This window comes from Aspergillus novofumigatus (assembly GCF_002847465.1).
Source record: "Aspergillus novofumigatus IBT 16806 chromosome Unknown P174scaffold_2, whole genome shotgun sequence".
In the NCBI taxonomy this organism is placed as follows: Eukaryota; Fungi; Ascomycota; class Eurotiomycetes; order Eurotiales; family Aspergillaceae; genus Aspergillus; species Aspergillus novofumigatus.
Genome location: NW_020194275.1, coordinates 1,009,516 through 1,026,473, shown reverse-complemented (window position 1 = coordinate 1,026,473; position 16,958 = coordinate 1,009,516). Strand labels below are relative to the sequence as shown.

Here is a 16,958-nt window from a genome sequence, read left to right as displayed (position 1 = left end):
AGATCGGGGTAAAGCTAACAGCCAACTCGGGTTAGCGCGGCGCTAGTACGGATAGGACCTAGGCATCCTAAGGTTAGGCATCTCATTATATAATTAGCTCTTGAAACCTGAAACCTGAGGCATACAGGCATCCGGGCTGCCCCTCCTGCCCCACTCGGTCTCGGAGTCTCCTTATAATAATTTCGCCAACTCACCGAAAGTCTACCTCTTCGTCTTTTTCTCTGAGCCGTCAACTACCTCAATTGTTCTTCAGTATCTCCATCCTCTCTTATCAATCTCTCAAAATGTCCAACGAGCAGACGTAAGCTACATTTCCATCCCTCTTCCAAGCTCAATCCCAGGCTTTCCCCTTATTCTTCTCCAACGCTGCTTCGGGGTCCTTTCATCAGTGCGAGTAAAGCTAATCAATTCCTGCAGCTTCATTGCCATCAAGCCCGATGGTGTCCAGGTATGAGGCTATGGCCGTCTTGATGACGTTCAATGGTCTACGCACCTTGAACGAGCACGGAACTGACTTGATCATCGTTTAGCGCGGACTCATCGGCCCCATCATCTCTCGCTTCGAGAACCGTGGGTATGTATTTCTGGGACTCAATGGCTATTGCTTGCGCTAATTTTGCACAGCTTCAAGCTCGTTGCCATGAAGCTGGTCTCTCCTCCCCAGTCCCAGCTTGAGCAGCACTACGCCGACCTCTCCGACAAGCCCTTCTTCAAGGGTCTTGTTTCCTGTGAGCTTCCCTTCCACATCCGAAACTAATGGTTTCTTTCTTTATGAAGGTAACTAACCACTACATATAGACATGCTCAGCGGCCCCATCTGCGCCATGGTCTGGGAGGGCCGTGATGCCGTCAAGACCGGCCGTAGTAAGTTTCCATCAATCGATGTGTTCCAGACATGCGACGAGCATATGCTAATGGTGCGACAATAGCCATCCTCGGTGCCACCAACCCTCTTGCCTCCGCTCCCGGCACCATCCGTGGTGACTACGCTATCGTAAGCTCAATTGAGACCTCAATATCATAGTTTGTCGCTGACATTGCCTTAGGACGTCGGCCGCAACGTCTGCCACGGTTCCGACAGCGTCGAGAACGCCAAGAAGGAGATTGCCCTCTGGTTCAAGCCTGAGGAGCTTATCTCCTGGAAGAGCGCCGCCTTCGACTGGATCTACGAGAAGGCTTAAATTTCTCCGTTCGACCTTTTGTCTGGACGTCTGCAATCCGTTACAGCTGAGGGTGTAGGAGGCAGTGTATGACATACATCAGAGAAGTCCCAGGAGAAAATAAAAATATACAGAACACCTATGGTGCCAATGGCCTCACTTGGCGTCTCGTTTCCTTCGCCGGAATCTGGGAGTAGTGCAGATAATTACCCGTTGCAGAGATTTGCATAGAAGGTTCCATCACAAACTACTTTTTCCCAAGAAGAGCCCCGACGCCCCTGCCTACCGCAGCGAGAACGGATCTCGCAAACCATGGCGTTGCCCATGCACTAGCGACTATCCTTACGGGTAGTAGAGCTTTCGTGATTGCATAGGCAGTCGCGAACTCAAGCACCAGACGAACGCCTTTTCTGTCTTCCGGTCTCAATTGAGATTGACCGGGCGATCCAGTAGTAGAATCATTGCCCGAAGCAGACCCGTCGGACTTCACAATATCCACGTCAGCATCCTCCACCCAACCTTTCTTTCGAAGCCAGCGACCGAATCGTTGGACTCCTTCGTCAAAGCCGCTTTTTGAGGTGAAATCCGGCAACCAATCTCCGTAATGGAACGAAGCGACCAGCCCGAGCAAAGGAACAATGGCTGTAATCTCGTGTAGTATCAAAAAGGACGTTATATATGTACCAGGGGCCCCAGTAGCGGGCTTGTATAGGAGCGTAAAAACGGCGGAAGACGATCATTCAACCTGCGGAGACGAGAGCGGTAGTCATTCGGACCGGCTGTGGGCGGTGTCGCCAGGCCACGCCGCAAGCACGAATTGGAACGCAACGATGGACGAAAAAGACGCGAAGTTGAAGTCGCTAATGAACACCATAAAGCCATCTCACCCGAGCTCTCGACGCCTAGCTAGACACGACTTGGAGTTGATATTGCGAGTTCGATGCAGTAGAGAAGGTTGAAAATGCTGGCTCGTCGACGGACTTTCAGTTCTGACTTCAAAAACAATGGCAGCTAGAGGTCAGTGCCATTTCTGACTCCAGGAGGGACTTAAGGCTAGTCCTTGATTGACGATTCCTCACCATCTCCGACAGACTCGTACTGCAACATCGACGGAGCTTGGACAGGTTTGCCTTGTTTGCATTCTGTACAGCCGTATGCAATGTAGTGGACAAGACTAAGGTATTGTTGCGTATCGGAAACGAGACATTGAAGAATGCTAATTAACAATCTGATGATCCCAAGGCGTAGCAAGTGTAATGGTGTAGCCCCTAGCTTCCTGGAGAGAGAATGAACTGTAAAGGACGTCGCCAACCTTGACCATGGTCGGCAATCGTGCGTGTTTCCGTATCCGTTGATCGGAGGGGCCAAGTCCTTCCCTCCCGCATGCGCTGGCTCAAGTTCTCCATCAACTTCAATTATCCCCGTTATTTTTCTCAACACAGAGGAGAAATTCGGGTCAAGATGGAAAAGATCACAGACAAGATCGCGGCATTGCCGCCAAACGAGAAATACTTTTCTCTCGAGTTCTTCCCTCCCAAGACGCAGATGGTGGGGTATCCCCGCACTCTTCTGACTTTTCTGACGATGCGACCAGTTACTGATGATATTTTGAATATTGTAGGGCTTCTCCAATCTGCAGGCTCGTTTAGAGCGCATGTCACAAGCACTACGTCCCTTGTTCGTTACCGTCACTTGGGGAGCCGGTGGAAGCACTGCCGCCAGGTCGCTGGAGCTCGCAGAAATCTGTCAGCGCCAATTGCAGTTAACAACATGCCTTCATCTAACATGCACGAATATGAGTCGAGCGTTGATTGATGAGGCCTTGGAGGAGGCCAAGGTTCTCGGAATTCGAAACATCCTGGCGCTTCGCGGCGACCCGCCGCGCAGTGAAGAGTACAACATGCACGGAGAAGATGATAGCAACAAGGACTTCACGTTCGCGGTGGACTTGGTTCGATACATTCGCAAGAAGTACGGTGATTACTTCTGTCTGGGAGTTGCTGCGTACCCCGAGGGGCACCCGGCCGATTCTTACCAGGACGTACAGGATCCAGTGAGGGATCTTCCATATCTGGTCGAGAAGACCCTGGCCGGTGCGGACTTCATCATGACTCAGTTGACATACGACATTGAAGCCTACACAAAGTTCGAGGAAATGCTACGGAATCACGAGTCCGGTGCTTTTAAAACCATCCCAATCATTCCTGGGTTGATGCCTATTCACAGCTACAAGATTCTGACAAGAACAACGAAACTGAGTCATGTCAAGATTCCCCCACAGATCATGTCGAAACTGGAAGCAGTGAAACATGATGATGATGCTGTGAAGCGCATCGGCGTGGATGTTCTCAGTGATTTGGTTGAGGCTATCAAGAAGATACCCTGCCCTGGATTCAGGGGCTTTCACTTTTACACATTGAACCTTGAAAAGACAGTTTCTTTCATCATCGAACGATGTGGTTTGATACCTGATTATCCAGAAGACACCGATGCTGTTGTGGATGACGACTACACTACTGCTCCCACTGCAGCTCAGAATCGTTCTCTATCCCGGCGCAGGGCTTCGTCCGTTAACTCACTTCCACATAACCGTGTCATTGTCGACAGGTTACAGGTGCCATCAGACGGGTCATCGAGAGCATCGACACATGAGGCGCCCGCCGCCAGCGCCGGAATGCCTGCGATGCCTCCAGATCGCAACACAACGCTCCAGATTTCGGAGGGTCAGGGAGCGCTCGGCAGAGAAGCGACGTGGGACGATTTCCCTAACGGTCGTTGGGGTGACGCTCGCTCGCCGGCTTTCGGAGAGATTGATGGGTACGGCCCTTCACTACATGTCTCTGGCGCTGTCGCGCGGCGCATCTGGGGCTATCCTGTGTCCCGCAAAGACATAAGCGCACTATTCCGTCGCCATGTCTCTGGCGACCTCTATATCGTTCCCTGGTCCGAAGGCGGGGCGGAAGAGAATAGCAGTGGCTTGAATGCTGAGACAGAAGTCATCCGGCCCGAGCTACTGAAGCTCATTGACAGCAAAGGCTGGTGGACTCTGGCATCCCAACCGGCTGTCAATGGCGTCCGAAGCGACGATCCAACCTTTGGATGGGGTCCTCCGGGCGAAGGATTCGTCTTTCAGAAGCCATTCGTTGAATTCTTCTGTCCTAGCAAAGACTTCCAGACCGTTCTCAAACCACTCTTTGCAAAGCACGGACATGAGAAGCTCGCATGGTTTGCAACCAACGTGAAGGGCCAATTCGAGTCCTCTCTTCCCGCTGACCCTGCGCATGCCGATACCATTGAGATGAATCCCAACAACGTTAACTCTGTGACGTGGGGTGTCTTCCGCGGCAAGGAGATAGTTACTCCAACCATCATTGAGGAAGTCAGCTTTAGGGCCTGGGGCGAAGAGGCGTTCCGTATCTGGGATGAGTGGCGCCGGGTCTATCCCCGTGGCACTCCGACCGAGCGCCTCCTTGAAGAAGTCAAAAACGACGTTTGGCTTGTGTGTGTCGTGGGCCAGGACTTTGGAGCCGGTACGGAAAACGGGTCGGAAGAAGAACAGCAGGAGACCAAGTGGATGTGGAATGTGTTGATCAACAGCCAGTGAGGTCTTCAAGTACCGGGTTGCACGACCATTGTACACTCGACCATGACAAGGGAAAATTTTCGCGATGTTCATATCATGTTTGCTCGTCCACTACCCGGATCAGAAATATAGTTCTCTTGTACTTATGTGTGAGATGGACATAGCATGATATAGAAGGAATGAAGTGTGAATATCTAATGACATGAATGCAGTTTTAAGATTGTCCAGACTTTTCCTTGGACCATTCGCAAGTCAGTCGATGTGTGGGCGATTGTAGTACGTTACCACCGTCCTCGAAATGACAAATGCCTCAATTCTAACAAGACCAACGCCATAGCGCCAGAAGCCTTCATTACGCTACTTTTTGGACCTCTCCCTTTGACAGGACAATATATCATGACTGAAAAGAAACCACACCGTATCTGGATACTCTAAGAGGATGTTTTCTGCGCAAAGCCATGCGCTTCTAGTCCATCAGCACCCGTATCTGGCGTGGCAATAGACGATTCCGACTCTGCGAATTTCTCGGCCGCGTCGTCGAGACGACCATAGACGCGGGGAAGCGTCGGGGTTGGTGAGGCCCAGCAGCGGGGAGCTGGTGGCCGCGGAGCCTGTATTTGGAAGTGTTAGTTGATCAGGGTCAGAAGATGGTTGGTCCTATGCAAATGCGAGAGTTATTACGCACCTAGGGCCCTCGCCGGTTTTCTCGGGCAATTCTGGGGTGTAAACTCTGTGAAACATGTCTGCATCTGTGTCGAAGGTTCCTCGCTCGATGCTCGCTCTAATAGCGGAGAAGAACTTGTCCACGGTGTGGTGGTTATGGATCTGGAGTAATGTCCATGCGAGCATTTCCTTTGCGGATAGTAGGTGGTGGATGTAGGCGCGGTGGTGGTTTTTGCATGTGTAGCACTCGCAGGATGTGTTCAAGGGTGCGGTGTCTACTTTGAATGACCTCGACCACAGGTCGAATGCGAGGGGTCGAGGTTCGCTTGCGGTCGTCTCTGCTGTGGACGGGGCTGGGAAGGTGAAATCCAAGGCTATCCCCGCGTCCGAGGTAGCCTCCACGAAAGGAATGGTGAAGATATCGGCGCCGAGAGATACCTGACGCAGAATGTCGTGTGGTGTAGCTGGATCACTGAAGAGTAGTCTGGGGAGGTTGCCTAATTTCTCTGGGAGAATCGATAGCGACGCTGACTCGTGCAGTGCGAGACCGGAGATGCGAGGGCGTAGCTCATGCTCAAGATCAGCCAGGTAGAGCGATTGCTGCGTATTCTCAAGCGGCAGCACCGGCGCAAAGTATGCTGATTTTGACCGACTCTCTTCTGGGACTGTTTGACCATAGAGCTGCTCCGTTGCATGCGAAGTGAATGCATGAGTTCTGTCAGCCATCTTTACCCTCCTCTTGGTGCCGGGAGTTTGTCCCTGGGCCAAGTCTGCTAATCCCACCACGATGTCCGGCCGTAGCTTCCGCACTGCTTCCACATATTCACCAGCCTCTAGCTGCCTGAACCCGACCGACGTCAATATGGAGATCGAGTTAGGCGTGTTGTTCGGGGACAGGCTATCGAAGGCACCCGTCGCGGGCCAAGAATGAGCAGGAAATCCTCAGGAACACTGATGAACTTGCGCAAGGCAGATTCATGCGGCGCAGCTGGTACATTGTATATCGGCGGTCTTCCATTCCGGAGCGGTCCTGTATTTGCTTGCTTTTCTATGACTGATATGAGCCCCGGTGGGCATCGAACATCGTCAGCGTCTATTTTCCTTGCTTAATGCACGTCAACGCGGACATGAACCTACAATCCTCAAGACCAATGAACAAGCTGCCGACCACAGTCTGGTCGCGCATCACATCATGCGCAATATGAGGTACAGCACCTCGCGACGTGAGCGGAATGTAATTGGGCGTCGGGATGGCTTTTCTGCCCGCAACCGCCAAATTTCCCAGCCGCGGGGCTAGGATCGGGGCAGCTGCAGGACTGAGAAGAGTGAAATTGACCATCTCATCTGGAGACTGCGACGATGCTTCAGGTGAGCTCATGACGATCGACAAGAGCGAGCTCGTGCCAATGTCTTGCGTTTGCGACTGGTGATCGTGTGAGATACAAAGGAAGCTGGAGCTAGACGATCGACGATACTAGTTGATGTTAGCAACCGATAAGTCCGCTAGACCACAGTTTGCTTTGTTTCTTCCACCGCGTTTTGTGCCACTCGCATCAGCTCAATCCTCCACTGTTCTCAATCACAATCAGACAGTATTGAATTGACGCTTCAATTGATATTACAATAAGCAATTCGAACAAGATGGACAGTGAACGGAAACGTGGAGCTCTCATCGTTGTCGAAGGCCTGGATAGAGCCGGCAAATCCAGCCAATGTGAACGTCTACGTGACTCGCTACAAGCATCAGGGCACTCGGTGAAGTATATTCGGTTTCCAGGTATCTATTGCTCTTCAATTGTGTAGAGAGGCGCATTTTTCTGATCACGCTTTAGATCGAACAACTCCCATTGGACAGATGATAAATAGCTATTTACAAGGCCAGTCCCAAGCGGATGACCATTCGATTCATCTCCTCTTCTCAGCCAATCGCTGGGAGATTGCGAAGAGCATTGAAGATGATATAGCCAACGGCATCAGCGTCATAGTAGACCGCTATTCCTACTCCGGTGCTGTTTACTCGGCTGCAAAGGGCAACCATAATCTATCCCTGGAGTGGGCATGGCAGCCAGAAATCGGCCTGCCGCAGCCGGACATGTGCCTCTTCCTCCGCATATCCCCCGAAGAAGCAGCGAAGCGTGGCGGATTCGGCGTCGAGCGCTATGAGAATGAAACTATGCAAAACCGCGTGCGCGAGCTATTCCAAACGCTCTTTGACCTCCAGCAGGGTGATTATATTCACACAATTGATGCCGGAAGGTCCTTCGATGCAGTGTCGCAGGATATTATGAAGATAGCGACAGACTCTATCGAGAGACTTGATGCCATTGGGCCTTTGAAGAGGCTGGGACCACTCTCAAACTAAGGCAATGGCTCATGTGTCCGAGCAGAACTTGAAAAAGGGAACCGCTTTCACAGAATTTGAGCGTCGTCGCACTCGCTGTCCTCGATAACAGTTTCTAGTTTCGGGGCAGCTTTCGAAAAGGTCTTCAACCGAAGATCCGTCTCTGAGTCTGACTCTGATGCCAATCCCTCCCACCAGTCTTCATCCAGAAGAAATTCATCGGCGGCATCCTGACCGGAACGGTCATCTAAATCGACTGATACGGATCTTCGACTCGACGGTTCAACCTTGTCAGTCACGACACTTTGTTTTCGATCGGCTCTTCTCTTCCGTTTCAAACTTTCCAGCAGCTCTTGTTTCGCGCGACTCCGGAAGCTCAATTCCTTCATCATCAATGGCCATTCGACAGTGGCCTCACATGCAGGACAAATCCCATGCCTTGGAACGAATTGATTTGGCTCTTGAGACGCATCAATGAACTTCCTCGATAGGCATAGTAGATGGCAAGTACAGTGGCATTCCGCCTGTGGGCAGACCGTTGTCAACTCTTCCTTTGGGAGGATTTGCCCCTGGCATACTTGACAGCGCACATCTTTTGGGTCGTCGAGAAGGAATATGGCTTTCTCTATATAGTCTCGGATTGTAGCATAGGTGATCTTGGCATCTTCGACGCCACCAAATCTGGTGGCATTCCCATCGGCGTGTGCGCCGATCTCAGGACAACTCCCGTCCAAGACGACCTTGACAGGGCTGCGAAGACGAACATCAACTCGATCATACCAGGCTTTCCAAGATTGGTAAATGTCACCAGAGAAAAACCGTATTTTCAAAGGCCAGTGAGAGAAGTATGTCGATCTCAGCAGGCGATGCAAATCGGCGAAATGGGTGTCCAAGGACCTCGGGGGCCGACGACGTCCTTTGCTTTTCTTCGGTTTCCCCCTGTCTTTGGGCTTAGCCGAGTCGCAGTTAGAATCTAGAGACTCCAGATCCTCAGATTTTGCTTTCCTCTTCCTCCTGGGCTTGACCTCCGCAGAAGCCGAGCTTTCTTCCTCAGATCGTAAGTGGCGCGAGTACCACGGATTTTGCCAAGCCCATCTTTGAAAACGTTAGATTCTGCACGCAAGATAAAATAGGTAGGGACGTACTCAAACTGTAGAGCTGCGAGCCGGCTCGTAAAACCTTCGACCACCAGCACCATCTCCCACGGCCTCAGCTTCTCGGCCGCAGTCCGACGAGCGCCCCCCTTGACGACGCCATTGTGCTGAATGAGTCGTCTTGCAGGGTTGGGCGTAGATCCGATATAGAGAGAGGCACGTCGCACAGTCGAGCGGAGTAGATAGCAACAATAGAAAATTGGGATAGGCCTTGAATGCTCTATTTGGATGTCATCCATGGCACTGTTGTCAGTGTTTAGATGTCGGAGGCAACATCTGATAAACAGGTAGTTTGGCCCTAGTACTCCGTATTTCAAAGCCTTCCAAGCTGAGGTTGCGGGTCAACATTCCTTTTTATTTAGTTCAAACAACAATCGTGACCAATAGCGCTAAATACGCCAGTCTTGATGATATCGGGTTTTGTTCTTCTGTTCCAATATCTTGTTATGGTCCAACGTCAACAAAGGAAATCACATGATCAGCGCAGATAAGCATTACCTCTTCCGCCTAAGGCATCAAATCACTCAAACTACACTAAATGTCAATATTACGCATGAACAGCTGGAAATGACAAGAAGAAAGCCTTTTAAAATCTAGCAGAAATCTGCACTGCCAACCTGCAGGTAATTACTATACACGTGTAGAGTACTACCTAGTGCCTTATAGCTCTATAGCATTACGGAAAGCTGCCTGCAGATTCATCCAAGCTCTGGGTTACCAGGGATAGGCTCGAAATGATGAGATGTAAGAACAAAGAGCCTCCAGTGAGCCGGTAAAGATGACAATAAAGATGTCCTTCACAAAGCAAGAGATTGCCGCGCCCCAAGGCGATGATATTGTCATTAAGTCTGAAGAATAATAATGATGATTTGTGGTCGCATGCGGTCCATGGTTGGCATTTCATGTGAGCTTTGGCGCTAGTCGAATCTAAGTAACGCAGGGAAATACCTCTTGTAAGGATGCAGCGATGAAACCACCTCATGGACCTTAGGCAGCTGGGGTCACCCGAGGCTTCGAGTTTTATATGGAGTGGATAGATTACAGCCTCGTACTCCGCCAGATATCACTTAAGTCCTCCGTATCGATGGCTAATAAGCTACCTTAGGGAACAGGGAGGATCCATCTCTTATCTGCAGTGGCCAACTGTGGCCCAACCCGGTACCTCGACAGTGAGGTATGTATCGAAGTTACTTTACCTCGACTTAAGGTACAGACCTACATGGTAAATTAGGTATGGTTGGTACGGGGTATGTAGGTCCATACCTCAGGTATGTATGTTGTGTAGGTACCAAGTGTCCTCCGTTGACCAGGGCCGATGTGGGCAGGTGTGCATGGGGCTAATATAGACTACGAAATTAACCGCAGAAAGTGGCTTAATCTACGGGCCACTCTTCATGCGAAGAGCATCTGAGCCTGATACCTCTCTAGCCGATGGTTAGACTCCATTAGTCAACGTTGGACGTCTTGCCGGTCATTTAAGTTGGTACCTCAAGTCCTGGACTACCTCTCCGTTCTAGGTTACCTTACCGTCCGTTTGCGGCATATTGTAGGTATGATACGTAATGTAATGGTTGGTATTGTTTCCCAGCTGTAATAATTGAGGTATTACTCGTACCTTTACCCTTTTAGTTCAGTATCTTTCTGTATCCTTGGAAGGGTTCGCTACCAGCCTTGCTATATCAGGTCTCATTCTCACTCGGGCCATTACTACACTACTATGAGGCTGCGCAAAGCCATGATCTCCCTTTCCGCTTCGGGGCGTCGTCCATCTCAATCTGCAGTAATTTTTTACTTTTTCTGCTTTGCCCTCATAGTATTCGTCGCTTGTCTCATTATTGCTATCTTTTTTCTTTTGTCTTTTCTTTTGACCATCTGGAGACCGTACTTCAATTTTTCCTTTTCCTTAGTCGTCCTTCTCTCTTCTCCGAGTTGTAGTATTAGTATATACGTCGTAGTAGCAGGAGGTGGATAGGTATAGATACACTACCTGCACCTGCCTGACCAGCTCACTACTATCTAGTAGGCGATAGTAGTGAGATGTGTTTTAACGACTCTACGCTTCGTCGTCTCTAATTAGTGCTAACTTCACCTTATTATTGATTGATCGATTGGGCTCGAGATTAGTAGACTGTTTCCAACCACCGTACTCCGCTGTCCTGACCTGCTTGTTCCCTCTTCCGAGATTCTCCACACTAAACCCTCCCGGGACCATCTCGGCCTCGCCTTTACTTCTCACTCTCTTTCTCTCTTCCTTCGCTCGCTCTACTAGTGTCAAGTACTATTATTTCTCCGTCTCAATCATCACCATTTGTCCCCTATTTGCTATCCATTTTCCTATTCAGAGGACACTCACTATTATACAATAACCACGGGGACAATTATCGTTTGTGTTCGACTCTTCCTTTCATCTGATCTAGTCCTCAATGCGCCTTTCGCATCGGATTCCCTCTCCCTTCCGTCCGCGATAAATCACGCGCAACACTACCTCTTGTCCCCCGGCTAGCTGTCGTTACCTAGAGATGGTGGCTCCGGCCTCTACGGGCGCGATTTCGACAGGCGTACAGCCTCAAGCGAACCGTCAGCCCACTCGATCCTCTAGCACCCACCCGTCGCATTCCCACAATGTACCCTTGAGCGCTCGAAGGTCGACACCCCTCGACTTATCCACGGTCGAACGACGAGGACAACCCAATGCTCCTCGAGAGCCCAGCAAACGAATCCGTCCCCATGGCTTGCAAGAAGCTCCGACGTTCCGTCCGACAGAGGAAGAATTCAAGGATCCCTTGGAATACATCCGCAAGATAGCGCCCGAGGGCAAGAAATATGGAATCTGCAGAATCATTCCACCAGAGAATTGGCAGCCGCCGTTTGCGATTGACACAGAGGTATGCGAGTTGTAATTCTCATCCCTGTGCTCGCTTCTACACACCCTGTTCCCTTCTGTAATTCTTTGAGGCCACAGGATCACCATCGGGGAGATCCGATGCTAACACCCACCGTGTTTCAGCGATTTCACTTCAAGACACGTCGGCAGGAGCTCAACTCGGTTGAAGGAGGTATGCCCCCGCGTTCAGCCACTTTCGCTGCCGGTGCAACTCCGCAGCCTAGTTCTGACCCGAACTCAGGAACCCGTGCAAACTTGAATTATCTCGACCAGCTGGCCAAGTTTCACAAACAACATGGCACCAACCTGAACCGATTCCCTAGCGTGGATAAGCGTCCCTTGGACCTATATAAGCTCAAGAAGGCCGTCGAAATACGTGGCGGCTTCGACCAAGTCTGTAAAATGAAGAAATGGGCAGAGATCGGGCGTGATCTTGGGTACAGCGGCAAGATCATGTCCTCGCTGTCAACCTCGCTCAAGAATTCGTACCAGAGATGGCTTCAGCCTTACGAGGAATACCTCCGTGTGGTGAAACCGGGAGTGCAGCAGCAACTGGAGCTAGAACATGGTGGCCCCTACACACCGTCTCCGAACCAGTCGCCTATGGCGAAGAAGCCCGTCTTGTACGACCACATCACACCATCTGCTACGCCCCAAGCTCCTCCGAGTATTCCGGCCGCTGGTGGTCCCCATGGTACTCCAAAGGAAATTGAAGCCACTCCTGATAAGTCCACCCCTCCGGTCGAAGCCGCGGCGCCTCGGCCTGTCACGTCCGGCTTCACTCCTGTCACGTCCGGCTTCACTCCTGTCAATGCCGGTGGCGGCGGTTTTACTGCTGTCAATCGGTCTCCGTCCTTCGTCGCCGTGAATAGCGGCCCAGTTGTCAAGAAAGAGGCTGAGACTGGCTCACTTACGCCGCAAAGCGTTGCTGAACACCCTCAAAGTTCGACGCCTGTCCCCAATGGCAATGGAAGCCATCCCATGAAACGCGCCATCAGCCATGAAAGTGGCTCTCAGACTGAAGGTGGAGAAACAGACGCAAGTGGGCGAAGGAGCAAGCGCCTTCGAAAGGGTAAGCATATGTTTTATCGACGTTTGTCGTGGTTTGATTTGTCTGACTTTCCTCTAGATGCACCACCACCCACCGTCGCGGGTTCACACATGAGCCTCCTCCGTCCTGCTCCGCCGCGGGCACGGAAAAGCGACAGTCGAAAAACCGGTGATGTAAGCATAAAATCTTGGGTCGTTGAAATATGTAACACTATTGACTCTGCTTAGAAATGCGAAGTTTGTGGCAAGTCCGAGGATCGACCTTCGATACTTGTGTGCGACAGTTGCGACCAGGGTTACCACAGAAACTGTCTTGATCCTCCTTTGACGACTATCCCCGAGTATGACTGGCACTGCCCCAAGTGCCTGGTCGGCACAGGCGAGTTCGGGTTTGAAGAAGGCGGAGTCTACTCGCTCAAGCAGTTCCAAGAGAAAGCAAACAGCTTCAAGAAGAATTATTTCGCCTCCAAAATGCCTTTTGACCCGGTGCTGAATACTCATCGACGAGAGTCGGAGGACGACGTGGAACGCGAATTTTGGAGACTGGTCGAGAGCTTGACTGAAACCGTCGAGGTCGAGTATGGTGCCGACATCCATTCGACCACGCACGGCAGTGGCTTTCCTACAATTGAGCGCAATCCACTTGATCCCTATTCGACAGACCCCTGGAACTTGAATGTCCTTCCTTTCCATGGCGACTCACTTTTCCGTCACATAAAGTCAGACATCTCGGGTATGACAGTTCCTTGGGTTTACGTGGGCATGTGTTTTTCCACATTTTGTTGGCACAACGAGGATCACTATGCCTACTCCGCCAATTATCAGCATTTCGGCGCAACCAAGACTTGGTATGGTATTCCTGGATCCGACGCAGAAGCATTCGAACAGGCCATGCGCCAAGCGGTTCCAGAGCTTTTCGAGAGTCAGCCGGATTTACTTTTCCAGCTCGTCACTCTGATGCCACCCGACCAGCTTAGAAAGGCCGGTGTAAACGTATACGCTCTTGATCAACGGGCTGGACAATTTGTCATTACCTTCCCCCAGGCATACCATGCTGGTTTCAATCACGGATTCAACTTCAATGAAGCCGTGAACTTCGCCCCTGCGGATTGGGAGCCTTGGGGCGCAATGGGGGTCGAGAGACTCCAGGCTTTCCGCCGCCACCCGTGCTTCTCCCACGATGAACTGCTTCTGACGGCAGCCGCTCGGGATACTTCGATTACGACGGCTAAATGGCTAGCCCCGGCTCTTCAACGGACATGTCACCGAGAGGTTGCAGAGAGAGCAACATTCATCCATCGACATCGTGAAATAGCACCGCACAACTGCGCACTTGGTTCATCAGTCTCCTCAGCTTCTGGTGAATGCCAACTGAAGTTTGTGATTGAGGAAGAAGATCTTCCAGAAGATGACTACCAGTGTCAGTATTGCAAGGCGTATACATACCTGACGCAGTTGCGTTGTCACAAGTCCGGCAAGACAGTGTGCCTGCTGCATGCGGAGACTTTTGATTGCTGCGGAGACTCGCCCTCTCAGCGGCTGTTAGGCCCAGACCATACGCTGCGTTACAGGATGAGTGATGACACACTGAAAGCCCTCGTGCAGAAGGTCCAGGAGCGTGCCAGGATCCCGGAAGCGTGGGGGAGAAGCTTGACAAGGTTCTGGAAGATGAGCCGAAACCCCAACTGAAGGTCCTTCATAGCCTACTAAGCGAAGGTGAGAAAATCCCATACCACCTGCATGGTCTCCAAGATCTCGCGGCCTTCGTCCAGCGCTGCGATAAGTGGGTTGAAGAAGCAACCAACTACATCACCCGGAAGCAGCAAAACCGGAGGAAAAACGAGAAGGCTTGGCGCAAGAGTACTTCTAAGGCCGCGCAGCTGGAGGAACGTGATCGTGAAGTTCGCAGGATAGAAAACATGTACGCCCTTCTTGCAGAGGCTGATAAACTTTCCTTCGACTGTCCACAGATGGCGGCTCTGGAAGAGAAAACCCGCGAGATCGAGAAATTCCGCCAGGACGTTAACGTTGCCCTTCTGAACCCCCATATACGGTCGATCCAGGAAGTGGAAGAGTTGGTGGAATCGGCTCGCAATTTCAATGTGGAAATACCGGAAGTGGAAGGATTGGAGCATATTCTACGACAAATGAGGTGGACTGATGAAGCGCGTCGCAAGCGTGATCAGTACATGACTCTTAAGGAATGTCAAGAACTCGTCCAGGCTGGCGAACAATTGGGACTCTCCGAAACCAACGAACATCTCAGCCACTTCAAGGAGTTGTGCCGGCACGGTGAGACTTGGGAAGCGAAAGCGAAGGAGTTGATGTCTGTAGAATCGGTTCACTATCAACAACTCGAAGCGTTGTCTGCGCAGGCCCTACGCTTCCCCGTCTCTCCTGAAACGCTCTCGGCCGTTGACGCGATATTGACCAAACAGCGTGAAGCGCAGAAGAAAATACAGAGTCTATATGAGCGGAGCAAGAATCCAGACTTCAGAAAGCGTCCAAAGTATAAAGAAGTCCGTGAACTGATGGATTCTCTGGAGGCATTGAATAGCCGGCCCACGGGAGCAATTGACCTGGAGCGTGAGCAGAAACGTCACGAAGACTGGATGCGAAAGGGGAAAAAACTATTCGGGAAAGCCAACGCCCCTTTACACATCCTGAAGTCTCATATGGAGTATGTGGAAAAGAGGAATTCCTATTGCTTTGATTTGGAAGATCGCTGCCGGCCACCTGTGGAACCCTCATCCCGAGATAACACCCCCGACGGTCTTTTGGAGAACCACACCACGACAACCACCAGCAGCAGCATGTGGGGTGGTGGGAAGTCTCGAAAGCGGGATGTCTTCTGCATTTGCAGGCATTCCGAGGCTGGGATGATGATTGAATGTGAGGTCTGCCATGAGTGGTGAGTGTATACTTCTTTCTTACCTGAAGCTGCAAGCCGGCTGACCTGGGACATGTAGGTATCACGGTAAATGCTTGAAGATTGCAAGGGGCAAAGTCAAAGAGTTTGACAAGTATACTTGTCCTATCTGCGACTGGCGTCAGAAGATTCCCCGAGATGCTGCTCGCCCCAAGCTCGAGGATCTCCAGGATTGGCAGGCCGAAATCCCAGGCCTCCCTTTCCAGCCTGATGAGGAACAAGTCTTGGAGAATATCATCAACCAAGCAACTACCTTCCGTGATTTTATACAGAGCTTTACCAATGCGGCCTGCACAACGACGGAAGAAGTGCCTACGTTAATTTTCTACCTGCGCAAGATCGAGGGCGCCGAGGTGCTGTTGGCGTATGAGACGAATTTCTTCCGCCAAGAGATCCATAAATGGGCACCTGTTGCGCCGGAGCCGCCACCAATCCTGGAGCAGTCACTGTCCACGCGCAAACCACGCCCGACAAAGCAGCAGAAAATAATGGCGCAGTTAGGCGTCGAGCGTCCAGAAGATCTTCCTCCTCATCTGCGTACTAAGCAACCGAACCATGCGAAGCGAAAGTCTCTCGAATCGCAGACTCCTCGACCTGCAGTTCTACAGCCTACACCTCATACTCCTGGTGAAGACTCCAATCGCACCGGCCCAGCTTTGACTCCCATGGCGGATGCACAGAATCCCCCATATCCTTTCTCTGCCAATTACTCTCTGCCTGCTAGCGACTCTACTCCGGCATTTGCACCTGGAGCGTCTGCATTCCTGCCGCATGTTTCAGCGCACTCTCCTTCATTCCCTCCGCGATCTCCATCACCGCATCATGGGCTCGACAGCGCTCTGTTCAGCTCTCCTCGCTTTAATCGAGATCCTACCGACCCTCCAGTGGTTGACGTTGACAATCAGGACCCTTTTAACAGCAGTCCTCGACACGATCTGGATGATGTTTTCGCGGATTTGACGAACCAAGATGCGGAGCCCGAGCCAGAACCCGAGCCGATGGAGAACACGCACGCTAACGAAGCATTGGAGGCCCTCGATGCAAGTAATGGCGGGGACCACTCTGACGCCATGCAAGACGAGTCTCCTGGTACTGGAATAGATGGTGACATGAACGGCCAAGCCGACGCCGGAGACACGACAGAGAGTTCTTGATATGACCGTACAAAATGTTTTCACGAGTTGAAGCGCTGTT

The 16,958-nt window shown here is 51.4% G+C and overlaps 8 protein-coding genes across 8 annotated transcripts; 5 read left to right on the top strand and 3 right to left on the bottom strand.

Moving 5' to 3' along the window:
• Window positions 1-284: 284 nt before the first annotated feature.
• On the top strand, window positions 285-1,181 carry P174DRAFT_457408 (nucleoside-diphosphate kinase; the record flags this gene model as incomplete). The annotated part of the gene is made up of 7 exons (XM_024829549.1): window positions 285-301; window positions 418-448; window positions 531-574; window positions 625-728; window positions 799-864; window positions 930-994; window positions 1,047-1,181. 7 exons carry the CDS (start codon window positions 285-287, stop codon window positions 1,179-1,181), a joined length of 462 nt encoding a protein of 153 aa, XP_024685235.1.
• Window positions 1,182-1,407: 226 nt separating this feature from the next.
• Window positions 1,408-1,930, bottom strand: P174DRAFT_428171 (uncharacterized protein; the record flags this gene model as incomplete). The annotated part of the gene is made up of 2 exons (XM_024825494.1): window positions 1,408-1,802; window positions 1,906-1,930. 2 exons carry the CDS (start codon window positions 1,928-1,930, stop codon window positions 1,408-1,410), a joined length of 420 nt encoding a protein of 139 aa, XP_024685234.1.
• A 646-nt stretch (window positions 1,931-2,576) lies between these two features.
• P174DRAFT_384017 (methylenetetrahydrofolate reductase (NAD(P)H) MET12) lies at window positions 2,577-4,948 on the top strand. Its single transcript, XM_024823190.1, has 2 exons — window positions 2,577-2,708; window positions 2,782-4,948. The coding sequence occupies exons 1-2, from the start codon at window positions 2,622-2,624 to the stop codon at window positions 4,762-4,764; spliced, it is 2,070 nt and encodes a 689-aa protein (XP_024685233.1). The 5' UTR covers window positions 2,577-2,621; the 3' UTR covers window positions 4,765-4,948.
• A 226-nt stretch (window positions 4,949-5,174) lies between these two features.
• Window positions 5,175-6,853, bottom strand: P174DRAFT_509823 (tRNA-ribosyltransferase family protein; the record flags this gene model as incomplete). Its single annotated transcript, XM_024831607.1, has 5 exons — window positions 6,544-6,853; window positions 6,367-6,460; window positions 5,429-6,304; window positions 5,291-5,354; window positions 5,175-5,267 (listed from the first exon to the last, which is right to left on the bottom strand). Exons 1-5 carry the CDS (start codon window positions 6,782-6,784, stop codon window positions 5,175-5,177), a joined length of 1,368 nt encoding a protein of 455 aa, XP_024685232.1. The 5' UTR covers window positions 6,785-6,853.
• A 194-nt stretch (window positions 6,854-7,047) lies between these two features.
• On the top strand, window positions 7,048-7,768 carry P174DRAFT_364192 (bifunctional thymidylate/uridylate kinase; the record flags this gene model as incomplete). Its single annotated transcript, XM_024821970.1, has 2 exons — window positions 7,048-7,183; window positions 7,239-7,768. The coding sequence occupies 2 exons, from the start codon at window positions 7,048-7,050 to the stop codon at window positions 7,766-7,768; spliced, it is 666 nt and encodes a 221-aa protein (XP_024685231.1).
• Window positions 7,769-7,815: 47 nt separating this feature from the next.
• P174DRAFT_417653 (structure-specific endonuclease subunit SLX1) lies at window positions 7,816-9,140 on the bottom strand (the record flags this gene model as incomplete). Its single annotated transcript, XM_024824624.1, has 2 exons — window positions 7,816-8,842; window positions 8,893-9,140. The coding sequence occupies 2 exons, from the start codon at window positions 9,138-9,140 to the stop codon at window positions 7,816-7,818; spliced, it is 1,275 nt and encodes a 424-aa protein (XP_024685230.1).
• Window positions 9,141-10,586: 1,446 nt separating this feature from the next.
• Window positions 10,587-11,040, top strand: P174DRAFT_84695 (uncharacterized protein). Its single transcript, XM_024832479.1, has one exon. The coding sequence runs from the start codon at window positions 10,619-10,621 to the stop codon at window positions 10,871-10,873; it is 255 nt and encodes an 84-aa protein (XP_024685229.1). The 5' UTR covers window positions 10,587-10,618; the 3' UTR covers window positions 10,874-11,040.
• Window positions 11,041-11,420: 380 nt separating this feature from the next.
• P174DRAFT_428167 (putative PHD transcription factor (Rum1)) lies at window positions 11,421-16,918 on the top strand (the record flags this gene model as incomplete). Its single annotated transcript, XM_024825493.1, has 6 exons — window positions 11,421-11,786; window positions 11,909-12,857; window positions 12,915-13,009; window positions 13,064-14,493; window positions 14,538-15,746; window positions 15,805-16,918. The coding sequence occupies 6 exons, from the start codon at window positions 11,421-11,423 to the stop codon at window positions 16,916-16,918; spliced, it is 5,163 nt and encodes a 1,720-aa protein (XP_024685228.1).
• Between the last annotated feature and the right edge of the window lie 40 nt (window positions 16,919-16,958).